The following is a 20,403-nucleotide window of genomic DNA, read 5'->3' on the forward strand; positions in this document are numbered from 1 at the left end:
AACAATTTGTAAAGGAGAAAAAAAAAATAAAAGAACAAGAAGATCCTCTCTGCTCCCCATATTGGGTCGAGTCTCCATTTTCAGCTCTTCCAGGCCCTCCCCCTTCACTAGCTATAGACAAACGTGCTGATGGTCAGATACATAATATTCAGAAAGATAACATCTTCCTAATGAACTGCCCTCCAAAACTTCACACCTGAACCTTCTGGCCAGACAAAACACAGACTACAAGGCCCGTGAGAATCCCAGAACCACTTAGGGGCAGTGGGGTACTTAGCTCATTCCGTTTTATTTAACCAATCAATTAGCATCTCAAAGCCCCACCAAAACACCTCTGACCTGAGCCCAGAGAACGTGCTCTGGGTTCAATATCCAGGTTCCAGTACTACTGTAAAAATAAAGATTGTCATCAATCAATTTAGTGGCCAGATGCAAAGAACAGTCTAAAGCTGTTTCGTTTTGTTTTTGAGACAGGCTCTCATTAAGTAGCTCAGGCAGGCTTAAACTCAACGACCCTCCTGCTTCTACCCTTCCAACCTCTGGGATTCCAAATTTGTTTTTAAATGGCATTGTTTTATTTGTGTTGTTGTTTAGTTATATTTAAAAAAAAAAACCCTCAATTTTTCAAAACAGTGAAGGAGCCATAATGACTCAACATACTTCATCAACTCGGGGTCCTCCTTGTCATCCTTGGTAGGTGCCACCTTGAGTCCACTCTTCTTGGCACGTGGGCAGCCTGACAAACTGGTTTTGAAAGAGGAAAACATGCCACCTCAGTCCCAGAACAGCAGCTCCCTCACTGCCTCATGCTACTCCCTCAAGTTCTGTGGCCCCCTGTCGGGGTGGGAAGGAGGGAAGAAAGGATCAATCGGTCAGCTGACTCATTAGTTACGCTTTCAGATGGAACAGAGTTGGCTCGCACAGAGCCTTCAACAGGGCAATAGAACAATCAAAAGTGGGAAAAAGCTCCAGGAGCCTCTAATCTGATACTTTGTCTTTTTATTTTACTGCACAGGGATACCTCGAGCCTATTCAAAAGAGATACAAATGGGCTCTAGTTGCTGGCAACTTTAATATCTTATTGAGAACATTAGCGCTTTGTCTAAGTCAGAACTCTCATCACCACCCTCAGCCCCACTCACCTTCTGTGTGAAGCATAGTTCCCTGTTATGTGGCCAGAGCCATCACAGCCAGGTGTGGGGCACCTGCAGAGGAACATAAGATGAAACCAGAGCCAGAAAGACATTTGCCCCTTTGGACTCAGTTCTCAAATGAGTCCATCATAATCTTAAGCCCTCGGTCCTTCAAACAACCACCCCACATCAAGCACTTCTTTATCAAGGGGCACCACATACCTTAGCCTGCCATGGCCAGCAACAGCTATTCAATAGGATTGTATCAGGGACTTATTACTGACCCCAGCCACTCCCAGGAAAACCCAGAAAACCAAGAGAAGAGTAGATGAATGAGCCTAACTTGACACTGGACACCAAAATGGGGCATTGGGTCCGGCCTGGTGTGTGCACTGTGGCCAAAAGAAAGTGTATGCTTCCAGCTTGGCTTTTTATTAAGTTCCAGTCACGCTGGTTCTCCAGAACACACTAAGCCTGAGGTTTAACCAGGAGAACTCAGAGAGGTGCCTGTGAGTACCTGCTGTGTGGCCATTGCAGACCTGAGAGCAGAACTCAGCCAGTGGCTTTTATGGGCAGATGGACCCCACAAGGGTAAAATAAAAAGCACAAAATACAAAAATCAAGCTTAATACATCCATTATATCCATTATATACGTGAATATAATTTCTACCTATACAGTAGTAGAAATTATACTTTGATGTTGTGAACATGGACTTTTCTTCAGTTATTTTCTCCCAAATGGAAAGCCACAGCAGATGTTGGTTGAATTTGCCTGACTTGGGGGTAGACCCATCTCCTCAGATCTGCTGCTTTGCATCTTGTTCCTAATCACAGTGAGCATTTGGTATTGGTTATCCAAACCAGTGCTACCCCATGACACCCTGGTCCTGGGGAGCCTCTGCTTTCCTGTATACAAGCAACATCTGACTTTTCGAATAGAGTGCTTCTTATATGAAGAACAAAAGCTAGGAGCCTGCTGTCTTAGAGGATGACATAGCTGTCATCATTTCTTGTGACTTTCTTTCTGCCCCCACCCCAGGGATTTGGGGGGGTATCTTCCCTGACTCCTCAGGTCCCTCAAAGTGTGACATACTGGGTACTTCTCTGTCTCTCAGATAGCCGACCCACCAAATCTTTCTCTAGTCTTCATGTGGGCACTACATTATCACCATGGTAGCCCTGCCGTACAGAAGTCCAAGTACAGGGACTATACAAGAAGGAACTGAAAATAGTTTCTTCTTCCTTTCAGTGGGAAGAAGCTCAGTCTGAGCCCCAGGGCTCCTGCTCCTTGACTTCGTGTCAAGGAAGTAGCCAGCAGAGATTCAGTGCAGAAAAGGGGGGTAGCTCAGTGGTCACATGGCAACCCAGGCTTCTGAGCTATTGGCACCAGAGATGAGATGCAGATATACTCAATAGCACCTGTGAGTCTTGGGAGAGTCTGTGGCTCCCAGAGAGCAAGCCTGTGCCTAGAACAAGAATATTCTGTATTCCTTGCTGAAGTGTTACTCGATGGTTTTCCTGAAAGGAACACTCAAAGAGGACAGTGTCCACATAGTACCTTCAATATACTCCTTATGGCGGCAGCCACAAGAATTAGAGCTGACTCCATCCTGGATTTCATCTGATTCTAAGTGCCCTGCCTGAAGAGAAGGAAGAATTCAGATCTCCCTTTGTACCTCACTCTGTGCTGCAGAAGTCCTGTCCACCCTTTTAAAAGATTTATTTATTAATGTATACAGTGTTCTGCCTGCATGTATACCTGCTCGCCAGAAGAGGGCACCAGAGCTCATCTTGGGCGGTTGTGAGCCACCATGTGATTGACTGGGAATTGAACTCAAGACCTTTGGAGGAGCGGCCAGTGCTCTTAAACTCTGAGCCACCTCTCCAGCTGCTGCCCACCCTTTATATGTCCTAGCATGCCTCCACTGTATAGAACAGTATGTACTCACACCACCACGACTCTCACACCATGGTAAACCGAACAGCTCAGGGCAGTCCTGATCATACACAGAAGGAGAGTAAATGCCCCTGGAACTTGCTTCAAAGCAGAGAACATGCTGGAGCATGCCTGCTTTTCGCCATTCATAGGAAGGCCACAAAAGGAACTCCATTTGCACTACTTTCGCTGGTTTGATGCCTACCCAGACAGAACAAGAATCCCAGGAGCAACTGGGGCATCAGGAAATGTGGAAAAGAAGTCGTGGTCACCTTCCCCCAAGACCACACTGGAGTCTGGAGCAATGAGGTGATGGCCCCAGAAAGAGCTCTGGAACAAGCAGAGCTTTGGGAGCAAAAGGGACTCTGAGACATGCAGCCATAGAGGGAGAGTTTCCTCTGCTCTGTCCGTAGAAGTTTTGTGTTACAATTGTTGTTTGTTTGTTTGTTTGTGTTTGTGTTTGTGTTTGTTTTGTTTTCACTGGCTTAGAGTGCAGACCCTCCCAGGGGCTGTCTCCTGACTGGGTCAGACAAATTGGCCCTGAATGTCTGTTGGCCCACAGAATTACATAGTTATATCCTGAAATAGAGAGTTCTTTAGGTTCTGAGCTGGAAACCTATGAACCCTAATCACAGTTGGAAAAGGAAGTAGAACTAGATATAAAAATAGGTGCGAGGGTAGGAGAGAATATAAGAAAGTTGATTAAGAAAGGGGGGGGTTGTAAGGGGGCAGTTACCTGAGGCTATAGTACTGAGTTCTCCAACTTTGAGTTTCAGGGCGAGACTACAGTGTTAGTGAGTGATTATATGAGCATACAAGGTATGAACCTGATATTCACTGCCAGAAAGAATAGAGCTGGTTAGAGGGAAACACAGAGTGGCCACTGGAAACCCATAGATTTCTGTCCTGGCATAAATCAGCTCAAGTCCCTTCTGCTGTCAGAATTCGAGCTCCTTGTCCAAAAGGCACTAAGTGCCCAGCATTTGTCTGGTCCCAAAACAGATCCATGGAGTCTTGGCTTGGATTCAGAGCCACTATCACAAAGGGCTGTGAAAGGGAGGGCCCTGGCCCTGCTGTGAGGACCTGAACAACATGATAGTATCTCTTTCTTCCAAGGTCTCTACTCAGCTCTGATCACCTGAACAAGGTAACCACAGCTCAGGGTTGTGGAGGCTATAATGTCACAGGTCAACTGAGAAGATGAAAGCCAGAGACAATGGAGGCCCCAGCTCCAGCTCCAAGAAAACAGACGCCTGGAAACCTCTGGGTGCTTGCTCCTCACTTCTGTGGAATGTCAGGCAAACTGACAGTTGGGGGTGCCCACAGAGCCTGCTCTGCCCATGCATTAAGGCAGAGAGGCACAGAAGCAGGGGGAGAGCCAGGAAAAAGAAGGCAAGAGCATTGAGTAGGGCTGGAAAGACAACCAGGGAAAACAGAACAGCCAAGGCACATGGGAGGCGGGAGGAGCAAGGAACATTCTCTGGTATTGTTAGAGATAGTTCATTTGACAAGAGCCCCGTAGCCTGTAGCCACTAAGCCATAGCCAAGTTCCGGCTTTTCTCAGTATCTAGAGTGGTAGTAGGAAAAGCAGGCCCGGCAGCCCTGTCAGAGTCCTTGGGAGTGGCTGAGGAAAGAGCTGGAGCAATCCAGGAGCTCTGTTCCAACAAAGAGATGGATGGGCTCAGAGGTCAGATTGCGCATAGCTGGAGTCACAGGTGCAAGGACAGCCTGGCCAAGCAGAGTCAGCCCTTTCAAGTGCTGCTCCTCTTCCCCACCCCAGGAAAGCAGAGCCAGCCTGGGGTGGGAGCTGAGAGAAGGCTGACTTGGTAGGAGCCTCATAAAGGAGAGAGCAAAGCCAGGTTGCTGCCTAAGAGATAGGCAGTCAGTGAGCGCAAACATACTTGAGGTCAGCAGAGTGGGCAGCCATGAGGTTTCTGAGGCTCTTGTCAGCAAGAGGGCAACCAGAGAGGCTGAAAGAGAAGAGATGGGATACGGGGTGAGCCATAGAAGGGAGCAGAGGAGATGAGGAAACCACCCTCACACACACACACACACACACACACACACACACACACACACACACACAGCACTGAAGCCAGAGCAAAGGAGCAGGGCACGAACCTGCGATGAGAGGCATAGTTCCCAGTGATATGGCCACTGCCGTCACAGCCGGGGGTGGGACAGCTGGACAAAGGAAAAAGAGCATCAGAACAGAGATCCATGCGCATCTGCAGGCCTTCCCCTAGAACGAGACAACTAAGGGCAGGTGTCCATCCTCAGATCTCAGCTCTCACCCCTGGGACTGGAAATTTCTCCTATATAATTTAACTCAAGAAGGAAAAGGAAGTAAGGATGCCTCTGAAGCATGAGTACTGAGTGTGCATGCTAGGCGCACACACGTGTGCTCCTGAACACGCAGATGGGGTACCCCTTCGTTCTCTAGCTCCTAAAGCTGGAGAACGACCTTCTCTAAGAATAAGAACATAGACCCAGCCACCCTGGGAAGGCCTGGTCCCCAGGTAGGAAGAAACTAGTGGGATACAGGATATGGAAAGGAGTATCCATAGATCCTCCATGAAATTAGCTCTGAGCACGGGTGAGGGTTAGATCAACAGCGGGAAAGGTGTTACGTAAAGCCTTTCACAGTCTTTTAGGGAACACGTGGCCGTGGGCGTTGATGAAAGGCTCTGCCTGCTCCACCCTGAGGTCCGGCAGCTGCCAGAGCTGAGAGCTGGTGTCTATGAACCTCTCTGCCCATGGCTACAATACTCATCTTGCCCTGTCCTGTTCTGGATTGTGGGCTGGACCAGAGGAATTTCCTGCTTCTTAATTGCTTTCAGAGGATCATGCTGGTGCCCAGAGCTGAAAGAAAGCTCGTCACTGTGAACTACCTGGATCTAGGTGGTTGCTAAGTTCTGGGACAAGGCTTGCTTTCTCAAGATCCATGGGAGGCCAGCCTTCCAAGACATTACTTACGTGAGAAGCTCCTTCTTTATGTCCTTGGAGAGAAACTTCAGCTTAAAGTTAGTCAGGGTGACTTCTCCTGGGTACTTCCGCTCCTCAAAGTTCTCTTCTGACACTTCCTGATCATCTGCTTCAGAGGAAGCAAAAGAGTGTGCTGCTGGCTCTGACTGAAGGAAAAAAAAATACCAGGGAATGTTTTTAACAACTGGCAAGGAAGCCAGATGTCCAGCCTAGTGGGGAACAAAGGGGGACCTGTCAGTAGTAAAATGTTTTACTTTATGAAAGAGGGAGAAAGACATAGCTACACCAAGACAGAAGACCACTGTGAAAGCCAGCACACTCATCTTTGGCCCACCTTCACCAAATTACCACGGAATGAACAGCTGGGTGCAGTATTCTTTAGGGCTCAACTATCAGCAGGTTGCTGAGGTATCTCAAAGCTGAGCTGAATAACACATAAGCTTGAGACCCCCTGGTCCATGGCATGATGCTTTGATCAGATCAGACACTCGACAAACACCACTAACTGAACCCTGGGCCTTGGGGTATTTTCTTAGTACCCATAGCCTCAGGGGTGTGACACGGGGAGTGAGGAGCAACAGCTCTTCCATTGAAGTCCTACAGCTTTAGAGTAACAGCTTCTGGAAAGACAAGTTACGCCACTTTTACATTCCAGAAATGGACCAACTTGTTATGGGTTTCAACAGGCTATTCAGACACTGCATCTGAAAAGATGCAACCCTTAAGTAACAGAAAGTCTGTGAAGCTGCAGCCCACACAGAAGCTCTAGGAAGCCTGCAGAAGCTATTATGATTCTTGTCACTAAACAAGGCTCCAGGACAGTGATTTGTTTGCCTAAACAACTGGACAAAGGTCCTCAGAAGGACACACTTAATGGAATTCTTCAGGGTCAATGAAGCCAGGAAGCAGAGGCCCTGGACAAAAGGTGTTCAGAGCACCCATGATATCATGACGGTTGCTGTCAAAATTCGTGAGCCACTGGGCAGGACTGATGGAAGGATCTGAGCAAGGAATCTAGAGCAGAGAGAGAGAGGGATGGGAAAGGCCAGACCTAAGAGCATTGGGGGATGAAATATGACTAGAAGGGTGAAGAGAGGAAGGATTTGGGGGACAACTGGCCAAGTCTACATGTAGAACATAGGGCAGGCCTCAGCAGGAGGACCTCGGACCTCTGAGAGATATCCCACTACAAATGGCAGCTCATTCACGGGAGACAAAGATGTTGTAAGAGGATATGCTGTGGGGACGGAATAAAAAGACCAGAGCTGAACTGGGGCTAAGGAAAAGGCAAGGAAGGGTCCCAGACATCCAACAACTCATGGCCCAAGAACAAGAGAAAACGGTGAAGACACCTCACAGAGGGCACCCCTGCCTCTATTAGCCCTCCTGCCTAGTTCAGAAGGAATCAGCTTCCGCGGATTCAGAGAGATGTGGTTCTCTATGCACTTCTCTATTGTGTGGGCTTACCCCCAGGACTCCTCTAGTGAGACCCAAGGGGGTTGCCAGCTATGCCATGATCCCTCTAACAACTGGGTAATCCCGAGTCTTACCCAAGGATGGAGTGAGGGTTTGAAGGGGGGGGTAACTTACAGGCAAGTAAATTTGGGTGGAGCTGGCCTACCTCACCCACCGTGTAGAGGTATACAGCCCAGGTCCCTCCAGATATTCCTGCCAGAAGATGGAGACTGTTGGTCTCACACTGGCTGTCCAGAATCTGTTTCTTAGGAAGCATCCAAGTAGAGTGGATACATTCACACATTTTACACTCAGGTAGACAGCATAAGAAGAAAGGGGGTGCTCCATCTCAGATCTCATGTCAAGTTATCGCCCCTCTCTCCAGTCAGTCGTGGTCTTGGGGACTCAGGCCACCAAAGGCTTCCATGCCCAAGGCCCGTGCCAAGAGTTCCTCACTGCCCTGGTCCAAGAAACCAGGCAGCAAACCACTGTCTGGATAGCAACTGTGTTTGATGAAATATGGTGGGGGAGGGGAGCAAAGCAGCCGGGGAGCTATTGATGAAAGGCCTTGCTAAAACAAGAAAACAAGCTTTTTCCTAAATCATCCCCGGGAGATAGGAAACATCCCTCTCCTTTTTGGAAAGTCTACATTGTTGCTGGCCACTAAATTCTGCTGAGGTGAGAAGACCCGCCCTCTCTATGGAACAAGACTGGGCATAATAACGCAGGACAAACCTTTGCTGGAGGCTGTGACCTGAGTTTCAGATACCCCGAAGATGAAGAATTTTATGAGATAGGCCTTGAAGGCTCTACACGGACTTCTCAAGGAAAAGATATCTAAGAAGGAAGCAGTGTTCACGGCAGCCCCGAAAGCAGCCGAGAGCCTACACACTCAGGCTAAACATAGGGCCTGGCACCCACCTCCTCAGGCTCTTCCTCTCGAAGCCGACTAGGTTTGGTATAGTCTAGGGGACGGTCCCACTCATCCTGGCGGGAGGCCTGGCTGGACTGGGGCGAGGTCATGGAGCTGCTGGGGGCACTGGTACTGCTCTGGCGCTGAGAGACATCAGGTGACTTGACACCGGGGCTGCTACTGCAGCTGCTGCTGCTGGGAAAAGTGTTTTCCCGCTTGCGATGCTTATGCATGCTCAAGTCCAGAGTTCCATTTTCATCAACCTCAATGTCCACAGCCTGCAAATGTGAAGGTTAAGAATATGGGTTAGAAGCCAGGCGTGGTGGCAGTCGCCTGTAATTCCAGCACTCTGAGAGGCAGAGGCAGGCAGACTGCTGTGAGTTCGAGGCCAGCCTGGTCTACAAAGCGAATCCAGGACATCCAAGGCTACACAGAGAAAAACAAAATAATAATAATAATAATAATAATAATAATAATAATAATAATAATAAATAAAAATAAAAAGGAATGTGGGTTAGCAAACCCAGCCCCTTCCTGAGCGTGTCTTCTGGTCAGAACACTGACTCTCCTAGAAGGAAACAATGACCTGCTGAAAGAAAAGAATCAGTGTTGCATCCTGACCTACATCCTGTAAAGAAGGGCCTTTGCATCCTATAAAGAAGCCCTACAGCCCTCTCTCCTCTACAGATTAGGAAGCCAGGCCCTTGAGGTCACTGCAAGCTTTAGGGAGAATAGGTCCGTGACCCCAAGACATGTCAGTCATTACTAACTTCCAGAGGAGCATATTGGAACAGGATATGAGCTTAACCTTGTGCTGCGCAGCACACCAACTGTTTTCGTGGGCCCTCGTCTACACTTTTGGTTATCTGAGCCTTTACTAGAGGGTCAAAATGTAAAAAAAAAAAAAGTAGCTAAAGGCTAGAGAGATGTCCCAGTGGTTAAAAGTGTGCATTACTCTTGCAGAGGACCAGGATCAAGTTCAGTTCCCAGCACCTACATCAAACATCTCACTACAGCCTATCTCTCCAGCTCCTGAGTATCCGATGCCCTCTGGCTCTGAGCGCCTGCACACTCATGATGCACATAAATAGAACATAAATATTTTTAGATGAACACCAATTAGTTCCCAGTTGCTCTTGGCACCAGCCACGGGCTCACTGCAAATTTCTCGGTATAAACTCTACTCGTTCTCCTCTCCCCAAAGGAGCGTGTGTTCACCTTGCTGGGGAGGTCCTGTGGCTTTCTGCTGAGGTTCTCTGGCATCTCCCAGCATCGAGTGGAGAGGTTCAGGATGGCTGTGGCAGCCATGTGCGCAGCCTCGGCATCGTGAGAGTAGTCGAAGCCTGCCGAAGAAGACAAAGCACTGTTACAAAAACCACCGGAAGGCGGTGCTGCACCCGGAGGAGGTGGCTTTGGTTAAAATCGGATGCTAAAAGGGAACGACCCAGCCTAACGTAGACTTAGATAGAGGCAGCGGACAAATGGGGACAGAGCTAGGGGTCAGGGCACAGCACTCCCTCGTCATCACACGCCTCCTCCTGCTCTCGTCTTCAGTGTGAAAAGGCAGCTCATTTCTGACCTGGTCAAAACCTGGGCAGGAATAAGAAAACTCTAGAAATATACTCTAATAGACTTGGTAATTTCAAACACGCAAACAACAGAAAAACAAAATGAAACAAAACAACAAAAAAACTTGTCCATCAACAAGTACTTAGAGACTAAATAATTCTGTAAATAGGATACATATTTGGAATACCACACACACACACAGAAAAATTTGTCTCATCATTTCGAAAGATATGCTGCGCTTTTGCTGACTTTATGTTCCCAAAACTTATGGCTTCCTAAATTAAGCAACACAACCATAAATAGGATGCCATAAACGAAGGTATAATGCTATTTTTTTTTCTAATGATTATGCTGTAGCTTTAAAAATCCCTCTCAGAAGTGATATTGTGAAGAAACTGCTGGTATTTCCAGAATGACCCAGAAAAGCGCAAAATTTATTTTGAGCCCCTTCCCAGCAATGCCATCACAGCTTTCTAAGCAGGTGTGTGTGCTTGGAGACATTTGAGAATGGCCAGCAGAGTCTGCGGGACTTCCGAAAAGACTCATCCCAGGGGCTACTGACCCTAAGAACTGTAATCCTAACAAGTTGGAAACTTGTCCTTGCCATCTGTGGCGCTGACAAGATGAACTGGGAGAGCTCTGGATCCCTCCAGTGCACTAGGGACTTTTCCATCTTGCATGTATTTCCAAGGCTAACCGCAAAGAAGTGCAGTAAGTGGCAAAGAGGGGTGGGGGCAGGGATGATTATTCTAGAACATTTCCAGGAATTACTTTTGTCAGTATAACTGCCCTTAAAATGTGCTGCTAATGTCCCAGAAAATGCAATTTCCAGTAAGATGGTCCATATTCAGGAAACCGAGAAGCTTCCTGCCACGGCACCACTCTGTCCTGTTGGACCCTCCTTAAAGGTGATGCTAGAAGTGGACATCCCAGGGCGTACAATATCAGGGAAGTGATTCTTAAGCCTCTGGACCTACACACCCCAAACAGACCGATGGTTTTCTTCACGACTGGCCTACTGGGGCAGCTGAAGAGGGGTGAGAACTCAGGCCCACACCTTGTCCCTCCTTAGCTACCAAGAGAATCCCTCTCCCACTGTCCCTCTCAGAAGCCACGTGAAAGGAGAAGCACTGAACAGTTCTCCCCAACTTACATTGGAAGGCTTTGGGTGAGGTTTCGCTGGTCTGAATCTTTGGAGCAAGCATACGTTTGCCAAAAACCTGAGCATCAAAACTTGCGTAGTCAAAGGTGACTTTGGAGAACTTCTCCAGCTCCTTGGCCAAGTTGGCCCGGGGCGTGGCAGGAGCCACACTGGGTCGGTAGCTCCCATAAGGAGGAACCTCAAGCTGCTTCACAAAGCACATGGGCCTGGGGTATGAGACAGAGATGAAGAGCCTGTGAGGTTGGGACCCAAAGACCCCATGCTACCTCTCCCCGACCCTCCAATGGCCCAAGCAAAGATCTCATGCATCCAGGTGATAAGGAAAACTCAGGGAGGTACACATACACCCAAAACCCTGTCCCTAATGTTTGGTCAGAATTCTACCTCCCAGGATTAAGGGCCCCTGGGATAGGCCTATAAGCGGTACGAATAATTGTCTGTAAGAAGGAAACAATAGAACCTGAAAGAAATAATAGTGTGTTCTCAGGCTAGATGTATGCCAGAGCAGCAAGCTTGACCTTCCTCCAAAACGTAAGAGAGCAAGTTCCAAGAGCTCAACTGCACAACCAGCGAGTTTCTAGACAGGAAGCTCAGAGGTGGAGGGGAAATGGAAAAGGGGAGAGCACTCCAGGAAATGCCCCAGCTCTCCTTGCTCCTGTCTGGAATAAGCAGTGACTTCAGTGATAGGTGGTACTTGGAAATGATGGTGAGGGCCTCTGAGAACTGCTTGCCTCAAAAACTTGAAAGTGGCCCGAGGAGAGCACCAGCAGGCTGCCACTGTGAGACCACTCTTAAGGTTCTGTGAAGATCACATAACAGCAGCGGTGGGATGGGCCCTGTGGTGGAACAAAGTCTAAGCTGGGCAATGGCTCAGCAACTCTGGTGAGGTTGCAAGAGCAAGACTATCTGATATCAGCAAGGAGAAACTTAATTTGACCTCTACGTTGGTGTCACTCAGTGAAAAGATGAGCAACACACAAGAAGCTGGAAGGAAGAACGAATGAGATGGACAACTATGCTACACAAGGTCCAAGGTGTCCACAAACGGGACACAAACACTCCACAGAGCAGAAAATAAGTCCCTATACCCCTAAGCTGTGCTTTGTGATAACATGCCTATTGAGGGTCCCTTTGGAGTAGGCCAGGGAATGACCAGGGTATGGCACTTCCAAGAAAAGCAGCCAAGAAGGAAGACGGTGGTCAGGGGTCCTGGAAGGAGGCAAGAGTGCCATGTCAGCCAGGGACTGGTTTTGCTGAGTCCATGGTCCTGTCTCCCACATTGCATGTGAGAAGAAAAACATGGAACAGGAGTCGAGAAGAAGTTGTGAGTTCTATACTCTCAGGGAAGTGGAAAGCTGTGTCTCCTCCGAGAGAAGACCAAAGCTCACAGTGTACTCTCAGTCAGTGACTCAAAGGAACCTCCATCCCCAGCACGGGACTATAGTTGACTTCAAACAAATCTTTAAAGACAGGCCATCTAGGAAGGGTGTCTTGGACATGACGCCAAGCTTCTGGCCTTGTTTGTAACAGCCACTTTCCAAGGTTACCCGTATGGAGAGGCATTAGGCAAATTTGTTCTGGTTGCTGTGTCAGAAGGTCCCTCAATGATAGCACGCACACACATGCATTGCAACGCATTTGTAAACTCACTCATGTGGGTGTACATATATAAAGGATGTGCAGGCATGCACGCGCCTACATGCACAGCCAGGGAAACAGGTCCCATGCTCTCCTTTCCTCTGCCATAGGATAGGATCCACCCTGAGGTGGGAAGACAACTAGGTGCTCGCCGTAGAGTTAAGCTCTCAACTGGTGGAGTCTGCTGTCTCGGGGCACTAACCCTGAATAATTTCACTGACCTTATTGGATGTCTTAGGAAAAAGAAAGGCAGAACAATCTGTCGCTAAGGATATGCAGCTGTTTGCGTGTGAGAGGCGTGGCCTTTGTGCCTGGAGGCATTTGCCTACCACATAGCCCTAACGCTCAAGTCCCTGCGGGACATTTAGAAGGTAGTTCCTTCAGCTTTCTAGCTCATCTCACCTACCTGAGGATCCGATCTGAATTGGAGTTATTTTTGGGAGGATCTCCTGTCTGCAGTTGCTGCTTCTCATGAGATTTGGCTAATTTTTCAGCAGCAGCAATGGGACATCCAGACAAACTAGAGGAAGGAAAAGGAAAGACATCTGAGACTTTTCCTCCAAGACATGTCTGCCCTACGTTGCCAAATGTGTGGTCCTGGGAGCAACATCATTCAGATACAAGAACTCTGGGTGCTTTAAATCTCAGGCCCAGGGACACACTGGTCATTTCTACAGGACAGATTGTCCTTCCAGCTCTGTCCTGAACCCACAGAGGACAAACTTCTCAGGCTTTTTCTATTTGGAATAATTCATAGAAAATGAAATATATCCTAAAGTTCTGCAAACTGTGAGCAAAGGGTTATTCTACATGGAAAGGTGCCAGACTCAGCCCTCTTCTTCCTCTTTTCCCTTCTCTCCCTCCTCTCCCCTTTTCAGTGCCTGGGCTGGATTCTAGAATCATGTCTACATCGTGTTCTGACTCAGAGAAACCAAAGGCTACATTCAGACCACAACTTGCAACTTCCCCTGAAGCACACTGGCCCTTCAGGGTCTACTGTCCTGGGTTCAGCTACCAGCTCCTGGGCCAGCACATCTCTAGGGAACCCAGCCCCTTTTCCTACAAAATAGCCTCTAAAGCCTCAGTATTCCTCCCAACTAAGCACATGGCTACTAAGGCCCAGACAGACCCTGTCAAGCCTGAAACATGCTTGGTGGGATACAATCCCCTCTTGGATAAGAAGATGAGCCAACAAATAAATCTGTACAGTATATTGGAATCCTATGTCCACCTGATCTCAGCACCCCCCCCTCAGAGTAACTTCAGGCATTCCTGTTCATATCCAAGATTTTTCTTCCACCTGTGAGCAAGAGCTAGCATACAAGGCTGGGCATGGCAACACACGCCTTTAATCCCAGTGCTCAGGAGTCAGAGACAGGCAGATCTCTGTGAGTTCTAGGCCAGCCTGATCTACAAAGCAAGTTCCAGGACAGCCAGGGCTATACAGAGAAACCTGTCTCAAAAAAAAAAAAAAAAGAAAGAAAGAAAGAAAGAAAGCAAGCAAACAAACAAAGCACTTGTATGCACAGAAATGGACGAGACATGAAGCCCCCACGTTCTCCACTGGTGTATCAGTCTTTGCATATGATCTCCCTTTCAGTTTGCATGGCTCTTGCAGCAACACCAGAGAATGGCCACTCCCTCAGCTGTCACCTGACAGAGCAGGGAGCTATATGTCTGTTCAGAAGCCAGCCCGGATAGGGGCTCAAGGCCCAGGCAGGGACACATACTACAGGCCCAGCCCTCATTTCCTACCATGTCCCAGCTCCATTTACTACCTTCTGTGGGTATTGCGGTTGCTGTTCACATGGCCTTGGCCCGTGCAGCCAGGAGTGGGGCACTTCAGCACATTTTCATGCATGGCCAAGACTGCAAGAGAACCAGGGAGAACAAATGATGAGAACAGATAAGACTATAATGGAGAACAGCCCAAGGAAGGTACAGGAGTCCTGTATAAAGGCTGCAGCTGTATAAGCAGAGTGCCATGACACTCTGAGCCTAATGAAACTCAGTATGTCCTTCCCACTTGGACCCTGCCTCCCAGAGACGAAACTAGACTCTTCTTTCTTTCTAGGTCACATCTCTAAACTTAATTTTCATAATTTCTGCTTCTGGCCTAAGAATAAGGACAGACATCCACAGCCTAAGCTTTCGAACAGAGAGGCAGCTGTGCGAAGACCTCCACCTGCCCATCTCAGTGAATACAGACATCCCCTCCCACAGTCTGTATTTGCTTAGTCTTCTGACTCAGGCTGGTATCTATAGGTGGACACTTGGGCAAACTGTCTCCTGCCTTATACCACAGAACTCTGAACTTCAGTCTTTGGGCTAACCCTGCATGGAGCTACTCACTCTCTGGAGGGATTCTATCCTTGTGGGGACAGCCAGACAGGCTGCGGTGATGAGGGTACAAGCCAGTAACATGGCCAGTGCCATCACAGCCAGGTGTCGGACACTTGATTTCACGCTTCTCCACCCTAGAAGGATCTAAAACACATAGGACATATTATGCAAAGCCAGGAGACTGGGAAGGGGGAGGTAGGAACAGTTCCTGTCTCCACTTTTACTGATCCAAAAAAGACAGAGGCTGGCAGTGAGGCAGCTCTAGAAAAGCTGCTCCAAAGCCCACGGAATGTCCCTCCACCCTATACAGCAGGACAGACAGTAGCTGGAGTGCAGGTACTGTGCAAGCCTTTGTGTGAAGTATCTGTCAACATCCCTGAGAAAAGGTATCCTTGAGACTTGACAAAGTGAGGAAGCTGGATCACTAATAAATTTCTGAGCAGGAATTTAAACTCCAAATTTCAGTTGCCAACCTCACCTCTACAGGCCTGTGTTGGCTACTAAGTGTGGAGACCAGAAGGAACTAGGGTAGCTTCATGATGTCTCAGAGAAAGGTATTTTTTATAGACCATGCTAGAGCCAGAAATCCATTGGAAAGAAAAAAAAAAAAAAAAGGCCTGCTCAGTCTCTCCAAGTTCAAGTGTGTAGGAAGTCAGATTTCTACCAAGCCAGGCAAATGGTGATATCCTAAGGAACTCAACCTTGTGCCCAATACCTGCCCCAAGGGTCCTGCTGTCTGTCCTTCCATATGTCAATATGTTCCCATAATCTAAAGGCTCTGTCTAGTGCCCTGGACATCTAACCCTGAATTGCACCTAACCCCTAATGGTTATCCAAATGTGAAAGTTCTTCAAATACCTAGGCATATCAAGCATTCAGTGCCCTACCAAAACCTTATCTTTTCTAAGGACCCAAAGTCTGACAAACTCAAGCTCCCATACCTAATCTAAATCTGTCTCACCTTTAACCTACGCACCTTGGTACCATTGGCCTCAAGGCCTAAGCTTGGAAATACTGTCTCAATTCTGACCCCTCAAATGGTTATCCTAAGTGGCACAAGCCTGTAATCCCAGCACTCTGGGAGGCAGAGGCAGGTGGGTTGCTGTGAGTTCAACGCCAGCCTGGTCTACAAATCAAGTCCAGGACAGCCAAGGCTACACAGAGAAACCCTGTCTTAAAAAAATAAAAAATAAAAACAAAACAAAAAAACAAAACAAAAACGGTTATCCTAGTCTGACTCACCCTTTAAGGGTATCACCTCAAGAACCACCCTCTAAGTCTACTTCACTCAGAAAACATGTTCCCAGTCAATCTGTCCCCTGATCTTACCTCATAGGCATGAGTACTCTCAAAAAGTGTGTCCTTGTGTATACACCAAATTCCTGCTGAGTTCTCACTCCTGTAATTTTCTTACTGTAGTCTGTCTTTCCATGACCCAGGTGTACTTCCCGGGCTCCCCACATGTATGTTCCCTACCTTCTTGGTTACTGACTCCAATGTCTGAGTTGCCCCACCCTTGCTCTCTGTCTCTCTGTGTCTTTTTCTCACTGTCTTACTCTGTCTCACTGTCTCTGCCTCTCTCTTTCTCTCATATCAGATAACCCTTTCTGGAAGCAGATTGTGGAAGGGCCCAGAGCTTGATCCAGAGAATCAAGTTTTGCCTGGGACAGGGGAAGAGGAGACTGAAGTTAGGACAGCTCCCTGGTCTTAGAGTAGAGGTATCAGGCCCAGGGAAACTTAGGGAAACTCAAACCTGGCCTATCCAAGGTCTGGCCTTCTGGCATTTTGAGATTGGCTCTCCTGGGAAGAAGGTGTATGCATATGCTCTGAGCCAAGGAGACAATTGAGATGAGCAGACTGCAGCAGTGCATGGCCATTTTGCCCTATAAATTTGGTGCCCATAACTATGGCTATACCATTTGCTCAATCCAGATCAAATCCCTTACACTAGTTCAGTCTGACCACCCTCTCCTAGACATCAGCTACTCAGTGAAGCTAGGTGATTCTGCCCCTAAATCCAGACTTTAGCGACAAATCCAAGTAGAATGTAAAGCTAGCAACAGGCTGTGACCACCAGAGGAACAAGGGATGACTCAAGTCAGCTTGAAATAGAGAAAGTCCTGAGGATGATTGATTACGGCCTCAAAAACAGCTCTCACGGGTTGAAGTCCTCAAACGTCAGGTTCTGTCACTGGACAATCCCTGTTACAGGTTTAGGCCAGGGTGGCAGGATTATGTTGTGGGTGTGAACATGGTTTTGTTTTAATCCCAGGTGTGGAATATGGGACTGATTCAGATTGTTCATAGCAGCAGGCTATTTGCCTTGGGAGGGCTCTGAGAGGGGCTCTTTGACAGCTGGAATTGGATGAATTCTGAGGACTTTGCAGGGGTATAACTATGATAGCCCAGAGGAAGAAGGGGCGCTTGCTGTGCTTGCTGGGCTCCTTCATTTCCTGACAGGGGGTATTGGCATTGCCCCCCCAAAAATCCTACGGCCCTACCCAACAGGAAGAAGTAAAGAGAGCTACATCCCCTTTCCCTTTCCACCTTCTTTTCCCCCTACCTAAGGTTGGGAGGTTGGAAGGGGGTTGGAAGCTCTAAGGAACCCCTAAGTAAAGAAGCATTTGAAAAACTGGCCCCACGTGGAGCGCTGCTTGTTAAGCGTTACTTTTTAAAACCCATTTTACTTTGGTTTCTCAATGTCTCTTCCTCCTTTCTACAACCCAATCCCTTCCAACCAGGTAGGAAAGGAGGTTAGTGGGGAGAGGGGACGGAGTTCCCTTTAGCTACTTCCTGCTGGTTAGGGTCATCTGGTTCCTTAGTGCAAGTCCAGTCCCCGTTTCAGGATATCTCCAACTTCTCATCCAACTGCATCACCAACAATCAGGAGTGCAGGGGGAAAGCAACAGCAGCTTTCTTCTTTCTCGGAGCCCCCTTCTTTCACTGGGCCCTGGCATTTACTCCCTCTCAGGGTCCTCAGAACTTTCTATAGCTGGCAAAGGGCCCCTCTCAGAGCCTGCACCAGGCAAATTGTTGCTGATGTGGACAGTCTGAATCAGTCCCACATCCCCAACAGGGACCAAAACAAAACCATGTTTACATCCACAACAGGATTATGACTAAGTAGCACACTAGCTGGGTTATCTTTCTTTCTCTCTCCTGCCTAGCCCATTCTCACACATCTCAGCTCCAAATGTCTCTTCTGATCACCCTGCATGAAACAGTATGAGTCCACGTCCTCAATACTTGACCCAAGTTCTGAGGTTATTTGTCCTCTGATGGTTTTCAATTTTCCTCCCACCCCATCCCATAAGGGTTATAAGCTACGGCTCCTGGGAACGTTCACTGGTGATTTCAATGACCTCCTCCATATCCTCTGGCTGTATAGAGGTCCTTTTCACCCTCATCACTGGTGGTCCTCATTGCAGCCTCATCCTGGAATTCATGCTTCTCCCCAGCCTCCATCTGTATCCTCAGTGAGGGTGATGTCCATGGTAATGGGATAACAGGGTGGGTGATCAGAGCAAGCCACTTTAGCCTACCTTTGCTGTAGCAGCTCTTCCTCACCACGTCCAGAGACTTTGCCACCTTCCCTGGCTCTCCTGGGCCCACATGGCCCTGCTCAGCAGGTGGGCAGCCAGGCTCACAGACAGCTTGCACCTGCTCAGCCTTCAGGGCAATGGCCTGCTCCAGAAGGCCCAGGTTCCCACGGGTCATCATGTCATACATCTCTGATTCATCTGTGACTGCTGACTTCTGTGAGTGTGAATCCTCGTCCTTGTCGTCATCAGAACGTACCTCCACAATAACTGAGTACTCAGGCTTGGGACTAGATAGATCTGGGCCTCGGAACTCAGGCGAAGCCTTCTGGGCAGAGGTACGAGAGGTGTCTTCCCCAAAGAGCACATTTGGAGCTGCTTCTTCCTCCTCCTCTTCCTCTTCTTCCTCCTCCTCCTCTTCTTCCTCATCCTCCTCTTCCTCTTCCTCCTCTCCCTCCTCCTCTTCTTCCTCCTCTTCTTCTTCTTCTTCATCATCATCTTCTCCCTCCTCCTCCTCACCACCTAGGACACCTTTCTGCTTACTTGACTCTTCACTAACCATATCTTCTAGAGACGTAGGGCATAGCTCCTGGGAACGTTCACTGGTGACTTCAATGACCTCCTCCACATCCTCTGGCTGTATAAAGAGGTCCTTTTCACCCTCATCACCGGTGGCCCTCATTGCAGCTTCATCTTGAAGCTGATGAACAACAGCAGAGCCCAGCTTAGCTACTGAGACTGAGTCCTCCCGCACAAGGGTCTCTTCAGCAATTTGGCCCAGATTTAGAAGGGACGTTGCAACGATCCCCTGGTAGCTGTTGTAGCTGCCCTTAGAAAAGCCAGAAGGGCTGAGTGTGGGCTTGGATCCAAAATGGGGTTTGATGAGGCCTTTTCCTGCATTAAAGGAAAAACATCATGGGGGCTAGACGAGAGTATGGGGGGAATGTTTCCAGGTCTCTGCCCAACAGTAGCCATCCCTCCGTGTAGCCCCGTCTACCCACCCTCAACACTGTAGCCCAGAAAACAGGGAAATGAAATATAAACTATCCTGTCAGCCTTCTGCTTGGATCCAAAAACCATGGAGAATCAATTTTGCTTGATTACTTTTGATATTTTTCAATTTATGTTCCTCTTCCATCATTTATTTTTTCAAATCAGATAGATCTGCATTTCATATAATGGAACTTAAAGAAAAAAATCAGATGAAAAGTCATTTCATAATTGAAAACTTCTTGTATTTTGAAAGGACATGAAGTTAAGTCTTTTCAGCATAGTAACAGATCTTTTCATTGCATGCTGGCCCCGTGGAACTCACAAACCAAGTGCTCTTAGCAATGGTAGGAGCCAGCCCTGCCATATAGCCCAAGAAGCAGGGGAGTCGGGGTCTTTTCTACATGGAATACAAACTCACTTTATTCCATGGGCCATGCGCTCACTTGAGCCCCAAGAAGGAAACCAGTGAGGGCTCAGCGTAAACTGCTCCAAATATATGGTAAAACTATCTCAACTGTTCAAAGTCAGCTGATGCCAGAAGGTTAGGAAGCCACTGGACTCTCAGCTGTCTGCCTTCTTTCCTCTCTTGGCTTCTATAAGCAGCCCACCTTCAGAGGCCTGGTTCATCCTAAAGTGGGGTATTTCTTCAGTACCCGCCCTTAGTGTCTGAGAACAGAGCAGAGCCAGCCCAGTCAACTCTCAGGGGACAGGCAGGATGGGCTCTGTCTAAGAGCCT

At 48.2% G+C, this 20,403-nt stretch overlaps 1 protein-coding gene across 2 annotated transcripts in view; it reads right to left on the reverse strand.

Annotated features, from left to right (window-relative positions):
• Myt1 (myelin transcription factor 1) overlaps nt 1-20,403 on the reverse strand; it is a 66,120-nt gene that overhangs the window by 11,897 nt on the left and 33,820 nt on the right. The window contains exons 7-18 of one of the 2 annotated variants that reach the window (XM_055596174.1): nt 18,678-19,568; nt 15,145-15,279; nt 14,571-14,661; nt 13,199-13,312; nt 11,146-11,360; nt 9,642-9,766; nt 8,432-8,701; nt 6,047-6,201; nt 5,192-5,254; nt 4,972-5,040; nt 1,143-1,205; nt 661-744 (exon numbers count right to left, since the gene is read on the reverse strand). In XM_055596174.1, the coding sequence (XP_055452149.1) occupies nt 661-744; nt 1,143-1,205; nt 4,972-5,040; nt 5,192-5,254; nt 6,047-6,201; nt 8,432-8,701; nt 9,642-9,766; nt 11,146-11,360; nt 13,199-13,312; nt 14,571-14,661; nt 15,145-15,279; nt 18,678-19,568 (2,275 nt within the window). The remainder of the gene's footprint in view (nt 1-660; nt 745-1,142; nt 1,206-4,971; nt 5,041-5,191; nt 5,255-6,046; nt 6,202-8,431; nt 8,702-9,641; nt 9,767-11,145; nt 11,361-13,198; nt 13,313-14,570; nt 14,662-15,144; nt 15,280-18,677; nt 19,569-20,403) is intronic. The other variant, XM_055596175.1, reaches the window with a different exon arrangement.

This window comes from Psammomys obesus, unplaced genomic scaffold (genome assembly GCF_907164565.1).
Source record: "Psammomys obesus unplaced genomic scaffold, mPsaObe1.curated_primary_1811, whole genome shotgun sequence".
Taxonomy (NCBI): domain Eukaryota; kingdom Metazoa; phylum Chordata; class Mammalia; order Rodentia; family Muridae; genus Psammomys; species Psammomys obesus.